Source organism: Danio aesculapii, chromosome 5 (genome assembly GCF_903798145.1).
Source record: "Danio aesculapii chromosome 5, fDanAes4.1, whole genome shotgun sequence".
In the NCBI taxonomy this organism is placed as follows: Eukaryota; Metazoa; Chordata; class Actinopteri; order Cypriniformes; family Danionidae; genus Danio; species Danio aesculapii.
In genome coordinates, this window is record NC_079439.1 from 58,750,483 (window position 1) to 58,764,923 (window position 14,441).

Sequence of the window (14,441 nt, forward strand, 5' to 3'; positions counted from 1 at the left end):
AGATTTTATCAGCACATTTCTATATTATTAATAATTAATTTCTAATTACTGATTCCTTTTATCTTTGCCATGATGACAGAACATAATATTTGACTAGATATTCTTCAAGACACTAGCATTCGGCTTAAAGTGACATTTAAAGGCTTAACCAAGTTAAATTGGCAAGTTAGGTTAATAGGCAAATCATTAGCGATGGTTTGTTCTGTAGACAATTAAAACAAATATTCCTTAGGTGGAATAATATTAATATTCCCTAATTTCTTAACATTAAAAACTGCTTTTATTTTAGCAGAAATAAATCAAGTAAGACTTTTAACAGAAGGAAAAATAATACAGGAAATAAATATAAATAAATAAATAAAATTTATACTTTTACTTGAGTAAGAATTTCCGCAGTACATGTACTTTTACTTGAGTATAGATTTTGGATACTCTACCCACCTCTGGTTGGAACGTAGTGTTACATTTAAACTAAGTGTAGTGGTGCAACACAAAATTATTTCGTAATGTGCAAGTTGTAACGTAAAGTCGCAACTAGGCTATATTTTAACCTACGCACTACTGGTGCAACTGGCCCCTGGGCATTTTCCCGGATAAGTAAACACAAATTATTTGGAATAGTGTAAGCATGAAACTTTTTTTAAATACAAGGGAAGAGCTTTTTTTTTTGTTGTCTTGTAAGCTTAACCTAAGTTAGTAGTGACTGCAAGTCACTAATAGAAAAACTAAACAATAAAGATATATATTGTAATACTGTGTAGTAGCAAGAAAAAAACCATGAGAGGTATTGTACTTATTTTAGGTTCAACAGATCCTGAGTGTCTTTGATTTATTATCTTGTAAAGAGTTGCCACCAGATATAAACAGGGAAGTAACAAGGAAGTCTCTGACAGGTGATGAACAGTGTTGCCAGATTGGGCAGTTTTGAATATGGTAAAAAATGGCTTAGGAATTTAACTACACTTTACTCATCTTTTTCATAGACATAATTATTTAATACGTGAATACATTTCTACAATGTTACTGAACATCTAATACACTTCCAGAAAGGTAATTGGCCAAACATTACATTTAGTACTCAATAAAATATTATTAAACTTTACGCCAGGCCAAACATCAGCCCTTAAATGTAGTAAAAACCAAACTAATTTCTGCAACATCTGATATATTTTCAAATTACGCAGTCCAAACTGATATAATTGGTACTGATATAATATGGCAGGTTCTTGCGATAAAAACCCCCTGAATGGAACTTGATGCAGGATTCCCAATCTTTCATGAAAATACGTTTCAGGGACTTTTTAAATCAGTATTAATTTTAAATCAATCTCCTTTGTAAATCACACCGCCACCATATGTAGCACCATAAAAGTCATTCCTGTACTTGACATTTCACTTACACTTAATATTTACATCAAAAATGTCATAGTAATGATGATGTTTTTAATGTCACTTTCAAAAAAATTACATTTTTAAAAGGTCATGTTAATATATATCTGAAATATTGATCAAATGCGTATGATTTGTCATAGCTTTTGCACAAGATTTCAATTTAGGGTTTTTAAATGAAGAATTTCTCATGTTTTGTTCAATTTTGACAGCAGCACAGTACAATTGTTGAAGTAACACCTTACATTTTAAATTCAAACACTTTCAAGAACCAATATTTGTTTTTAAGTACGTTTCCAGGCCTTGAATCTATAGCTGTGTCTCATTTCAGAGGCTGTATCCTCCAAAGGATGCATTCGAATGGCGCTGCGTCATCGCGGCACAACGAAGGTTGTCTCATTTAAAAAAAATTTGAAGGCTCCTTCAAATGCAGCCTCAAAATGTGTCCTTCCTATCCCAGATAATGAAAGACAAAACCACTGGATCCTTTGCAGCCTCAATCATCCCAAGATTCATTGCGCGCTGATAACGGCACAACGTTTTTAATAGAAAACTCTGGATTAAATGTATGAATTAGGTTTATTTTACTTGGATATCTAGACATGTTAAAAAAAAAGTATGACATGTCCTACTAAAAAGTGATTTTATAGATGATTTACATTATTATGTTTATATTATTACCATTTACTGTTACGGTTGCTAGTAGGGTTGGGTGATGCCGACCAATTTGGCATCGAACAATGTTTAACGAGAAACATAACATAATCATAGATAAGTTACACACAAATTACAATGAGTCAATCACTTTTTTGGCAGGACCCTGGCATGAATAGGCAGAGTGATCTGTGCCGTTATAATGGAGTCGACAAACTTGGTTGGTAAAAAAAGTTGCACAACCAACAGGAACAAACCAACAGTATCTGAGGTTTTCGCTAAAATGACTAAGTACAAGCGTGAAAGCGTAAGATTGATGCAGTGTACTGATGCTGTGACACGTTACCTGATAGCTTCAAAAGACCGAAGAGTCGTTAGATAGAGACAAGATTAATTAAATATCACATTTAACAACTATAATGAGACGCGATCCAGCGGTACATCCTTGATAAACTTACGAGATTCATCTTCTGTAGGCTAGATCATCTCATTTCAAAATGCTCGGTTTAGCTTGTCTGGACGTCGAAGAACTCACCTCTCCTACGGAGAATGCAGCCTCTGAAATGAGACCGCTCATATGTCTGAAATTCTAGTAATTTAGAAGCATGGGAACCCTGTCAATGGAATTAAACAGGAGCCATTTTTAGAGGTATGAACCATACATGCAGTGTAGTACCTGTACAGTGGTCGGCATGTGAAAGTCTTCTTGCTGCTGCAGTGTCATGTGAAATCTGTGTTTGCCCTGAAGACTTTCATTATCTCTCTGCAGTCTGTTCAGCTCCTCAGACACCTGCTCTCTGGACTGTAGCAGAACAGCCTGGAAACACACACACACACTCAGACCACTTAACCTACAAAACCCATTGCAAGCCACAAATGTTTTCTAAAGCATACATTCAAGTAAAGAGGACAACGACCCATTATAAACAAGGATTTTCGACTAAATCTGCCAATGAAAACATGAGTGCGAGTATGAGAGATTCACAAGCATTCTTTAGCTAATAACTAACCGACAGAACCCTTTCCAGGGCAATTTATTCCGCTTCAGCATCTTAAATAATGATAATGCACCTTCAGATTTCATCCAGATGTGCCTTAAGTGAGCGCCAAAACACACTTTCATGCATTAGTACAAGTCACAAGACACACAAACAGGACTACAAATACACTTGAAGCCAAAAGTATTCGCCCTCCTGTGAATTTTCATTTAAATATTTCCCATATGATGTTTAACATAGGAAGGAATTGTTCAGAGTATTTCCTCTAATCTTTTTTCTTCTGGAGAAAGTCTTATTGGTTTATTTCAGCTAGAATAAAAGTTGTTTATAATTTTCCTTTTTTTAATTTTTAAGTGTACCTCCTCCTAAGCCTTTTAAGCTACATCTTTCAAACATTCCTCAGACGTTTAAACTAATCTGACTGGGGTTGCTATATTTTTTCCAACTGATCCGACTTTCAGTTTTCCAAAAGATGACCCAGAAAATTCTGAAAAGTCCCGTTGACTTAACATTGGGTCAAACTTTGTGAGCGCACAACTCTGCACCAGACTGTCCTACAGACTAGAGTCTGAACTCATTTAACTCAGTCTCGCCAGCAGCCAACCAGTGATGACCTTCAAAATTCCTAGCCACTCCCTAGCAACCAATTCCAGCACTCTAACAACTGTCCCATAGACTTCCATTGTAAAAGACTGTCATTGACTTAACATTGGATCAAACTTTGTGAGCTCATATCTCTGCATCAGACTGTCCTACAGACTAGAGTCTGGCCTCATTCAACTCAGTCTAGCCAGCAGCCAATCACTGATGACCTTTAAACTTACTAGCCTCTCCCTAGCAACCAATTTCAGCACCCTAGCAACTGTCCCATAGTCTGTGACTAGCTGTTCTAACACATACTAATAGTTTTAACATCCTGCTGACATGGTAATCTTGCAAGAAACATGCTAGCAACATGCTAGTCATACTAGCACATGCTAATTCCTGACAGAAATATGCAGATTCATGCTAAAATCATGATAGCAACATGCTAAAATCATGCTAGTTCACAATAGAATCATGCTAACAACATGCTAATTCATGCTAGAATCATGCTATTTCATTCTAGATTCAAGCTAATTCATACTAGAAACATGTCAACAACGTGCTAATTCATGGTAGAATCATGCTAACAACATGTTAATTAATTCTAGAAACATGCTAGCAATGTGCTAATTCATGCTAGAATGAGGCTAGTTATATGGTAATTCATGTTAGAAACATGCTAACAACATGCTACTTCATGTTGGAATCGAGCTAATAAATGTTAGAAACAGGCTTTCAACATGCTAATTTATGCTAGAATCATGCTAACACACTAATTCATGTTAGAAGCATGTTACCAACATCCTAATTCATGTTGGAATCATGCTAGTTACATGCTAAGTCATGATAAAATCATGCTACCAACATACTAATTTATGTTAGAAACATGCCCACATCATGCTAATCCATGTTAAAATCATGCTAATAACATGCTAATTCATGCTAGTATCATGCCATTACCAACTCATAGGGACCAACTTTAAATCTTTTTACTGGCTTGCTTCAGTCTTTAAAGTGATTACATTGTTGACTGCAGGGATCTTAAACATTCTTTTAGCCAACTTGATACTTTTTCAAACTAAATAAACTACTTCTGACAGGCTTTCCACCATAGCCACCATAAAGTTTGTCCTCAAACTTTACTATCTAGCTAAAACTATTATGTTTAGAACTGTGTTGAAACAAATCTTCTTTCCCATTAATATAAAATATACAGGGGGGGGGGGGGGGGGGGAGATTAATAATTCAGGAGGGCTTCAACTGTAAATCGAGAAGTTTTGTACCATGAAAAAAACAGCGTATGCTCTGTTTGAAAGTAATGAAGCAAAATGAGTGAGTGGTTTTGCTGGTACCATCTGTTCCTGGGTGTTCCTTTTGGCCTGGCTGAAGGCCTGTTGGAGAGCACTGAAGAGAGACTCTGACTCCTGAACTTTCTGCTTCAGCTCCGAGATCTGTGAGCCAGACAAATGAAAATTAACTTGTTTCACTTGGAAGAGCAGCAAGATTCAGAGCGGTCCGTGCATTCTTTTCATTTAAACAATGGCTTTGTTCTAACTCCTTGTGACCTGCCTAAGTAGTCGCTTTTTTTAGGAAACAAATATTTGATCTTTCCAAATTTCTGCTGATACTGTAAGCTACAAAAAAGTATCTTATGCTTAAGCAGTGCTTTTGAGATAATATAGCTCATATTAATAATAAAATAGTTATATAGGTAAAAATTCCTTTATTCTTCTCAAGATTGGATGCATTACAGCTGCTAAGAGGATTCTACGTAATTGGAAGCGTCCCAGAATGCTAGAAATAAAAACGTGGATTAATGGGATGATTGAAATTGAGGGAGAAGTGCATAGAAATTGGGATAATATCTGGTTACGTTTAAAATTAGGATAAATGAGTGTCTAATGTCTTAGAGGGACATGGTGGCTCAGTGATTAGCACTGTCATCTCACAGCAAGAAGGTCGCTGGTTCAAGTCCTGGCTGGGTCAGTTGCTATTTCTGTGTGGAGTTTGCATGTTCTCCCATGTTGGTATGGGTTTCCTCCGGGTGCTCCGGTTTCCCCCACAGTCCAAACACATGCGGTATAGGTGAATTGGATCAACTAAATTGGCCGTAGTGTATGAGTGTGTGCGAATGTGAGAGTGTATGGGTGTTTCCCAGTACTGGGTTGCAGCTGAAAGGGCATCCGCTGTGTAAAACATATGATGGATAAGTTGGCGGTTCATTCCATTGTGGCAACCCCTAATAAATAAAGGGACTAAGCCGAAGGAAAATGAATGAACGAATGAGTATGCCTTACAGGATTAGTTCACCTTAATTTCCATTTATGTTTACTATATGTAGTTCTTCTTGGTGTTTGACAAGTGGCTGAATACGTAACATGTATCATATGTATGTGTAGTGTGAGGTGTGTTGTTTGTTGTAAACAGTTGAATAACAAAAAAAAGTAGCTAATTGAAATTGTAAACAAGAAAAGAATTTAAAAATAAAGGGAATTTAGTTTTCGTTAATTATATTTCATTTCGAATGTCAATATAAATTAATTTGATCTATTTTAGTACAATAGGTAAGTGTGCTCCTGCGTCATTTGATTTAAATCTTATAACAGAATAACACTCGTTGCGATATATAATTTTTTTGTATCACACACCGCGGAAGGAGTTTGTATTTATTTTTGCGAAAAATGTGAAATAATAAAAATATATAATTGCAATTACTAAACGAGTGCTAGTCATGACCTTTTAACCAATTTTAGTACATCAATTTAACCGATATGAAAATAAGAACATGATGAATATTTCCTAGGCAATGAGATGAAGTTTTAATTTTATATTTTTAATTTAGTTAATTATACTAATATAGTATAACTAATAATACTACATTATTATTATGTTCACAAAGGCTGCATTTATTTGTTTCAAGAAAATAATAAAAAACAACAAATAGTGTATTAATTATTAATTAAAGAATATTAATTAAAACTAAACTCATTTATTTATATTTAAGTACAATTTAAAATTTCATCTATTCTTGTGATGGCAATTTTCAGCATCATTATTCTTAAATGTCATCTAATCCTTCAGATATCATTCAAATATGTTAATTATGTAATTATCATATTTTTGGTTTAAAGGATGATGCATGTAGTCCACTCAGGAAATTGTAAAGATATTTAATATTATATTCAATTATGAAAGTCATTGAAGTCTAATTCTAATTTCTAATTTTTTTTAGAAAAAATTATATGTGCTGTGGGGTATGTCATGCAAAAAGCCAAATTTAAACTGCTATCAAAGAAAAGCATTATTTAAAATGAAGTCAAAATTAAAACTTGAAAGGGTTTGGGAGTTATGATTTCCCATTTGTGTTAGCATGTTATTTAAAAATTTGTAACAAAACTCAAAATGCATCTTGCAAGATATAAATTATGAATACACAGCATTATAGTCTCTTTATTACAGCATTACTGGACTAGGATGTGATAACATCCAGTTTTGTCTTGTCAATGCATTTGTGCTTCACTAAATCCATCAGAGAGAGATGAGCTTCACCTTGGCAGTAGTGTCCTCGTTGGCCTGTTTGACCGAATCCTCCAACTCCTGTTTCTCATTCATCGTCCGCTCCAGCTGATCATTTGCCTGCCGCAAGATGGCCTGTAGCTTTTTAACCTATGGCAAAGAAAGGGAGATCACTGTAGAAACATGACCGCAGCCTGTCCTTTTCAATAATTTCATTATGGGTCCTGTGAGTACGTTTACATGGACACCAATACTCTGATTTTAATATGATTAAGACAATACTCTGATTTAGAGTCTACCATGTAAACAGCGATAATTAACGACCTTAATTGTCTAAAGTCATAATCAAACTAAATAGAAATCGAATTAAGACATGTTATAATGCCTATTTTAGTCACATTACTAAAGTGCAGCAGATATATATATTTTTAAATATCCATATAAATATTGATATTTACAAAAAAAAAAAAAAAAAAAAAAAAAAAAAAAAAAAAAAAAGAGTCGTTTTCCATCCAAATTTTTAATTTCTCAAAGAATTCGTTTTCCATCCAAATCTTTTGCCTGTTTGTTTATACAAGACATGGCCAAATATACAGTAAAGTGCCAGTGACGGCACTTTTTTTTTTACCTTGCATGCATATTAGCTTGTTGTTGGAGACTCTCAAAACCAAAATATGACTTTTATTATGCATAATAGGCAAATAATTAGATTACTGATGTCCATGTAAACGTAGTCAGTGACTTTGAAGCCATAAAAGCACCAACCTGATCTCGTGTCTCTGCCTCTTGTCCCTGGATGACCTGCAGTTGTTTCTCATAATTAGAGCACATGTCACATCGCCGGCCCAACTTCCTCCCAGCGTTCTTCAGCTGAGGTCAAACCACACAAACACAAGTCTTATTAACAACCATTTCAGACATCGCATCTCTGTTGAATACTTCAAACAAGCGTGTGCTAAAGTGTCCAAGTGTATTTGAACAAAAAGTAAAACATTAACATTTAATAAAGAGTGAATTCAGTGTCAAGAGATCATTCAGAATGGGTCAGCAAGTTCATTTAGTGAATAATTATGACTGATTCAAAGAAATAACTTTGGATTTTGTCAAAACAATCAAGCTCAAAACATAATTTGTTGGTGAATTACACCACAGGGTTGAGATATACCAATTCTAATTGACTAAAAGAAAAACTATTCAAAAGAGTCATTTGTTTGGGATTAAATCACACGTTGAGCTGTACTGATTGACTATCAAGACTAAGCTTGAGAAAGAAATTTGTATCTGGACCACTAACATGGGCTTCTGATTGACTGAAAATATAATTTGTTGGTATATTAAAGTCACTGGCTGAGCTAGTTTCTGATTAACTACAAAAATACAAACAAAAATGTGTTTACACTGCTAAACTATACCGGCTGCACTTTATTAGTGATTCACTAAAAGCAACCAGCTGAAAAGAGTTGTTTGTTTGTAAACTGAACTACACTGGTTGCACTGTAAAGGGAACTTAAATACATTAATTGAACTATACATTTCTGGTTCACTAAAAAGAAAAAAGAAAATTATAAATAAAAAATCAGTTTTAAGCACTGAACTACACAAGTTGCACTTTGTTACTGATGAAAAGCACAAAAGACTGCTTTGTTGGCAAACGAAACCATGCCGTTTGAGCCACAATAATTAATTTAAAAGAATTGTCTCAATAGAGTCATTTGTTGGTAAATTAAACCACACAAGTGGAGCTACAACGATTAATTTAAAAATAATTGTCTAAAAAGAGTCATTTGGTGGTATATTAAACCACAACCGTTGAGCTACACTGATTCAATACAAAAACTTGTCTAAAAAGAGTCATTTGTTGGTCAATTAAACCTTAACAGTTGAGCTACACTGATTCATTTAAAAGACCCATCTCAAAAGAGTCATTTGTTGGTAAAATAAAACCACAACAGTTGAGCTACACCGATTCAATACAAAGAATTGTCTAAAAGGAGTCATTTTGGTGGTCAATTAAACTCCACCAGTTGACCTACACTGACTCATTTAAAACAATTGTCTAAAAAGAGTCATTTGTTGGCAAGTTAAACCAAACCAGCTGAACTACACCGATTCAATACAAAGAACTGTCTCAAGAATCATTTGTTGTACAATTAAAACACACCGGTTGAACTACAATGATTCATTTAAAAGACTCGTCTCAAAAAAGTCATTTGTTGGTAAATTAAACCACACCAGTTGAGCTACACTGATTCATTTAAAAAGACTCATCTCAAAAGGGTCATTTGTTGGTAAAAATAAAACCACACAAGCTAAGCTACTCTGATTAATTTAAAAAGCTGTGTCTAAAAAGAGTCATTTGTTGGTAAATTAAACCACAACAGTTGAGCTACACCGATTCAATACAAAGAATTGTCTAAAAGGAGTCATTTTGGTGGTCAATTAAACTCCACCAGTTGACCTACACTGACTCATTTAAAAGAATTGTCTAAAAAGAGTCATTTGTTGGCAAGTTAAACCAAACCAGCTGAACTACACCTATTTATTACAATGAATTGTCTCAAGAGTTATTTGTTGGTAAAATTAAACCACACCAGTTGAGCTACACTGACTCATTTAAAAGACTCATCAAAAAAAAAGAGTAATTTGTTGGTAAAGTAAACCACACCAGTTGAGCTACAATGATTCATTTAAAAGACTCATCTCAAAAGTGTCATTTGTTGGTAAAATTAAACCACATCAGCTGAGCTACACTGATTCATTTAAAAAGACTCATCTATAAAAAAAAAAAAAAAAAAAAAAAAAAAAAAAAAGTCATTTGTTAGTAAATTAAACCACACCAGTTGAGCTACACTGATTCATTTAAAAGACCCATCTCAAAAGAGTCATTTGTTGGTCAACTAAACTACAGAAGTTGAGCTACACTGATTCATTACAAAGAATTGTCCAAAAAGAGTCATTTGTTGACTAATTAACCCACACCAGTTGAGCTACACTGATTCATTCATTCATAAGTCACTTGTCTGTAAATTGAACTACATTGTTTGCATTGGAAGTGAACTAAAGGACAAGTTTAATCAATGAATTATACATTTTTTGATTCTCTAAACAATAACTTAAAATATTTGATGGCAAAAAAGTAACTTGTTAATGAAGTAAACAACAGACATGCAAGGCTTCATGTGCCCATACAAACACTTCTCTTAGATTACAACATATTTTCAATGACAAGTCTACTGTACAGAAAACAGAACTAGATTCATTAAAGGGACATACTATGCCCCTTTTTAACAAGATGTAAAATAAGTCTCTGCTGTCTCTAGGATGTGTAAGTGAAGTTTCAGCTCAAAATACCCCACAACATATTTTGTCATAACTCTTTGAAATTGCCCCATTTAGGCTTTAACCCAAATTGTGCCTTTTGGTCACTTTAAATTCAAATGAGATTGTGCTTTTTACAAAAAAAAAGGCAGAGCTACAAACACCTGTACGCCAGAATAACAGCAGATTCAAAACAGGACTGATGTTATTTCTGTGAAAAACTGAAAACAACAAAAAAAAGTGTCTCAAAAGAAGGTAGTCTATGAAGACTACAGTGTTCATTTGTGCATCCTAAAACTCCACATTTATAATGCCTCTTAGGTCACTGACATTATCTTCAACAGGTATGGTGAAAACTCTAATAGCGGACGGCTGCTTCTCACTCTCACAGGGCTGTCTATGCTATTAAGGGAGAGATCATCGCTAATGGGCGGGGCTTACCACCTCTGATGACACGTACAAAGGTAGAATGTCTATCAAGGTGTTTTTGCAGACTAATTTCATCAAGGGTGATTACAAAAAATAGAATTAATTTTTTTTACCATTAGCAGCTGGCTAGATTCACAAACTGTTGCCACACGTGTGTTTAAACCCTTTATAAATGTTTTTTTTTTATAATAGGTGCCCTTTAAATATACTTAGACACTATCTGACCTCCTGCTGCAGAAGATTCCACTCGCTCTCGCTGACCAACCGGTATCCAGATGGAGGGAGGTAAGCCGTATCGGCCGTGTGAGAAATACTAGACAGAAGCGATGCGGTCTCCTCCTGCTCTGGGGTCATGGCCTTTATGGCCTTCTCCTGGTCCTTGGTGAGGAGAAAATGTCCCGGCTGGAGGGATGATATGGAGGAGGTGTCCATGTTGTCAAAGCCCCCACAGTCTGCACCCACTAGAGGACCAAAGTCTGACTCGTCCAGCTGGCTGGCTGACTTGGCCTTGTTGTTGTGTCCGCCCAGCCCGTGAGGCTGTAAGGCTCCTCCTGAAGAACCCAGGCTGTCTGTGGACTGCACCCTCCGAAGACCATCCTTATAGGGGTCAGAGCCATCCGGGCGGCCCGGGGTGTCTGCGTCCAGAGAGTGCAAAGAGCTGTGAATACTGTGACTGAGGTGAGACTGAGATCAGAAGGAGAGAGAGAAAAAGAGATGAGCTGAAACAACCGTTGCGAAAGCAGCTTTAAAAGAATAGTTCACGCAAATATGAAAATTCTGTGATCATTTACTCAACATTTACCTGTTTCTTTCTTTGGATGAACACAAAAAAAGATACTTTGAAAAATGTTGAAAACTTGTAAGACTTCCATAGTATTTGTTTTTCCCACTATGAAGGTCAATGGTTACAGGTTTTCAGCTTTGGTTTAAATCAAAATATCTTCTTTTGTGTTCAACAGGAAAAGAGAAAAGCTCATAAAGGTTTAAAACCACTTGAGGACATGTACATTTTCATTTTTGGGAGAACTATAACTTTAAAAAGTTAAAATAAAAAACATGTTGCAGCTTATACATGTCATATAGTGACATCATTTCCCATATTTCCACAAGGAGATATATATATAAAAAATATATTTCCTGTTTTGCTAGAGCTCAATATGTCAGTTCTTTTGCTTTTATTTTATTAACTTTTTATTTGACATAGATTTTATCTTAAAACGGCCATTTAGTTTTATTTTACAAAGAAATGTGAGGCTTTTAAAAAAATAATAAGAGCACTTGCTCATTTCTGAGGGTGCTTTCACACTTGGTCCGAATGCCTGGTTCGATTGTGCCCCCTCAGCTGGATCGTTCACAGCGTGCTTTTTTCCTTCTGAATCACTGTATGTTTGCATCATCAAGCTGCTGCTCCAAAATGGAGACATCCGCATATCATGATCATTCTGCTTTTACTGAATCTTTTGGTTTTGTTACCAAAAATTTAAATATAGAGAGCCACTTCCGTCTATCTGCCGCAAAAAAAAAAAAAAAAAAAAAAAACATTAAAAACATTCAGTACATCATGCCATGTCTGCAGAAGTTGTTTTTAGTGGAGACAAGCAGACATAATAACTGTTTGCACTGGGCCAGTCCCATTTGACACCAAGGTAAGTGATACACAGACATACACAGATGAATGAACCTTATGAAAACTAAAGTTTGTTGTTCAGTTGGCGGTTCACTTCTGTTTGGTACAACTGCATTCATATCAAAAGTGAACCAAACCAATTCGCACGAACCATACCCCAGAACACCTCTTTCAGGTGGACGGTTCACAGGTGTGCACCCGAGTTCAAAAGACAGCATTCACACTAGCTAAATTTATCGTACTTTGACGTCAAATGAACCCAGGAGCGGACCAAAAGTGCAAGTGTGAAAGCACCCTAAAAGGTCTCGACTCATTTTGATTAAAAAAATTGTGAAAAATATCATATCATGAGATCAGTATTGCAAACGTGAATCAATACATACCTAATTATCACTGTAATCAGTATAGTTTAGAAAATGGTAATAAACAGGGCTTGACATTAACACCCGCCAAATGCGGGTAGATTTCAGCTGTGGACAGTCCTTGGACAGTCATCTCAACTAGCCACTTTAGCTGTTTAAAAACAATTTTTAAGTTGTAGTTTTCTTAAAAGCAGGGTTCAACAATAAGGATGACCCAATATGCGTGCAAATGCGATCTTTGAATCGAGAAGCAGCACAACTGACAAAACTAATAGTGTTCACGTGAGCAAAAGAAAGCAGGTGAATGCCAAATAAGAGGATTATCACTTGCACGAACAGCTGATGTGATGCGCACAACTGTTTAAAAAGTGCGCGCGCTCCCGTTTCCTTGCGTGAAAGTAACCGCGCCTAGAAACGCGGAAATTTATTTTGTTATTTATTTTTTAAAGAAATGTTTTATTAAATAAAAAGTATTGTGTACAGCTATTTTTGCTTGTTTTGACACATATAAATTTGGTGCTAAGAAATAATTATTTAAGTTTGGAGAGATAAATTTGGTAAATTTAAATTAATTTAATTTTAGCTTGTCAAAGTCAAATTTATGCATATAAAATATATTTTCCCAACAATAAAATTGTGGCTAGTAAAAATGCCAAGTGGATAGTTATGTTGAAAAACTACTATTCACAGTGGCTGGTGATCTAAAAAGTTAATGTCAAGCCCTGGTAAAAAAAAAAAAAAAATGACAAAAAACTCAGTTCTTGATAATGTCAGATTACTTTGATAGAAAGGTACACTATGGAATGGATTAAAATCAAACTGAAAGAATTCAGACAACAGTTAGTATGACAAAATTACAACTACAAAGCTATCAACACAAAAATCACTGGTTAAAATATTTTACCAATTAACAAAAAAAAACTAATTGTCATTGATTAATTAAAAAGTACTAAATTGCATTCACTGAAATATGTATTTGTGTTTTGATATCATCCCTGTATTGCACTGATACCTCTTCTATGGAGAGTCCGAGCAGAGAATCCTCCACTGCTTCCGCATGCTCCGTCCCATCATCCTCACTGGCCTCTTTAGCTTGACTCAATCGCTCCTGCTCATCCTCCTCCTGGACAAACGATCAAAATTCAGAATAACAATGCAAATCATGCAGGTGCAGCGCAATAATGCATGGCGACAAACCCCTTACCACCTCCTATCAAGATGGTTCACACAAAAATTTAAATCCTGCCATCAGGTCTCAGCTTTAATGTTACAAACCTAGATGAATATATTACCATTATATGTAATATTTGAAAATATTATCATTATATGTAATATTTCAGTGTGAATCAAGCAACTGATTTAATAAAGTTAGTATACAGTAAAGTGATTGAATATATGTCTTATTTTAAAGGGAAAGTTCACCCAAAAAATGAAAATTCTGCCATCAGTTACTCATCCTCTACTTTTTTCTACTGTAGAACATGAACATTTAGTCATTTAGCAGATGCTTTAGTCCAAAGTGACAAAGTGCAATACACGCAAGCATTATTTACACAAAGGTAC

The 14,441-nt window shown here is 35.1% G+C and overlaps 1 protein-coding gene across 1 annotated transcript in view; it reads right to left on the reverse strand.

The window, feature by feature from the left end:
- The window catches only part of rabep1 (rabaptin, RAB GTPase binding effector protein 1), a 68,356-nt gene that overhangs the window by 22,428 nt on the left and 31,487 nt on the right, over positions 1-14,441 (reverse strand). Inside the window, exons 8-13 of the mRNA XM_056458549.1 lie at positions 13,891-14,001; positions 11,115-11,573; positions 7,908-8,012; positions 7,176-7,292; positions 4,979-5,077; positions 2,720-2,860 (exon numbers count right to left, since the gene is read on the reverse strand). Of these exons, the coding sequence (XP_056314524.1) occupies positions 2,720-2,860; positions 4,979-5,077; positions 7,176-7,292; positions 7,908-8,012; positions 11,115-11,573; positions 13,891-14,001 (1,032 nt within the window). The remainder of the gene's footprint in view (positions 1-2,719; positions 2,861-4,978; positions 5,078-7,175; positions 7,293-7,907; positions 8,013-11,114; positions 11,574-13,890; positions 14,002-14,441) is intronic.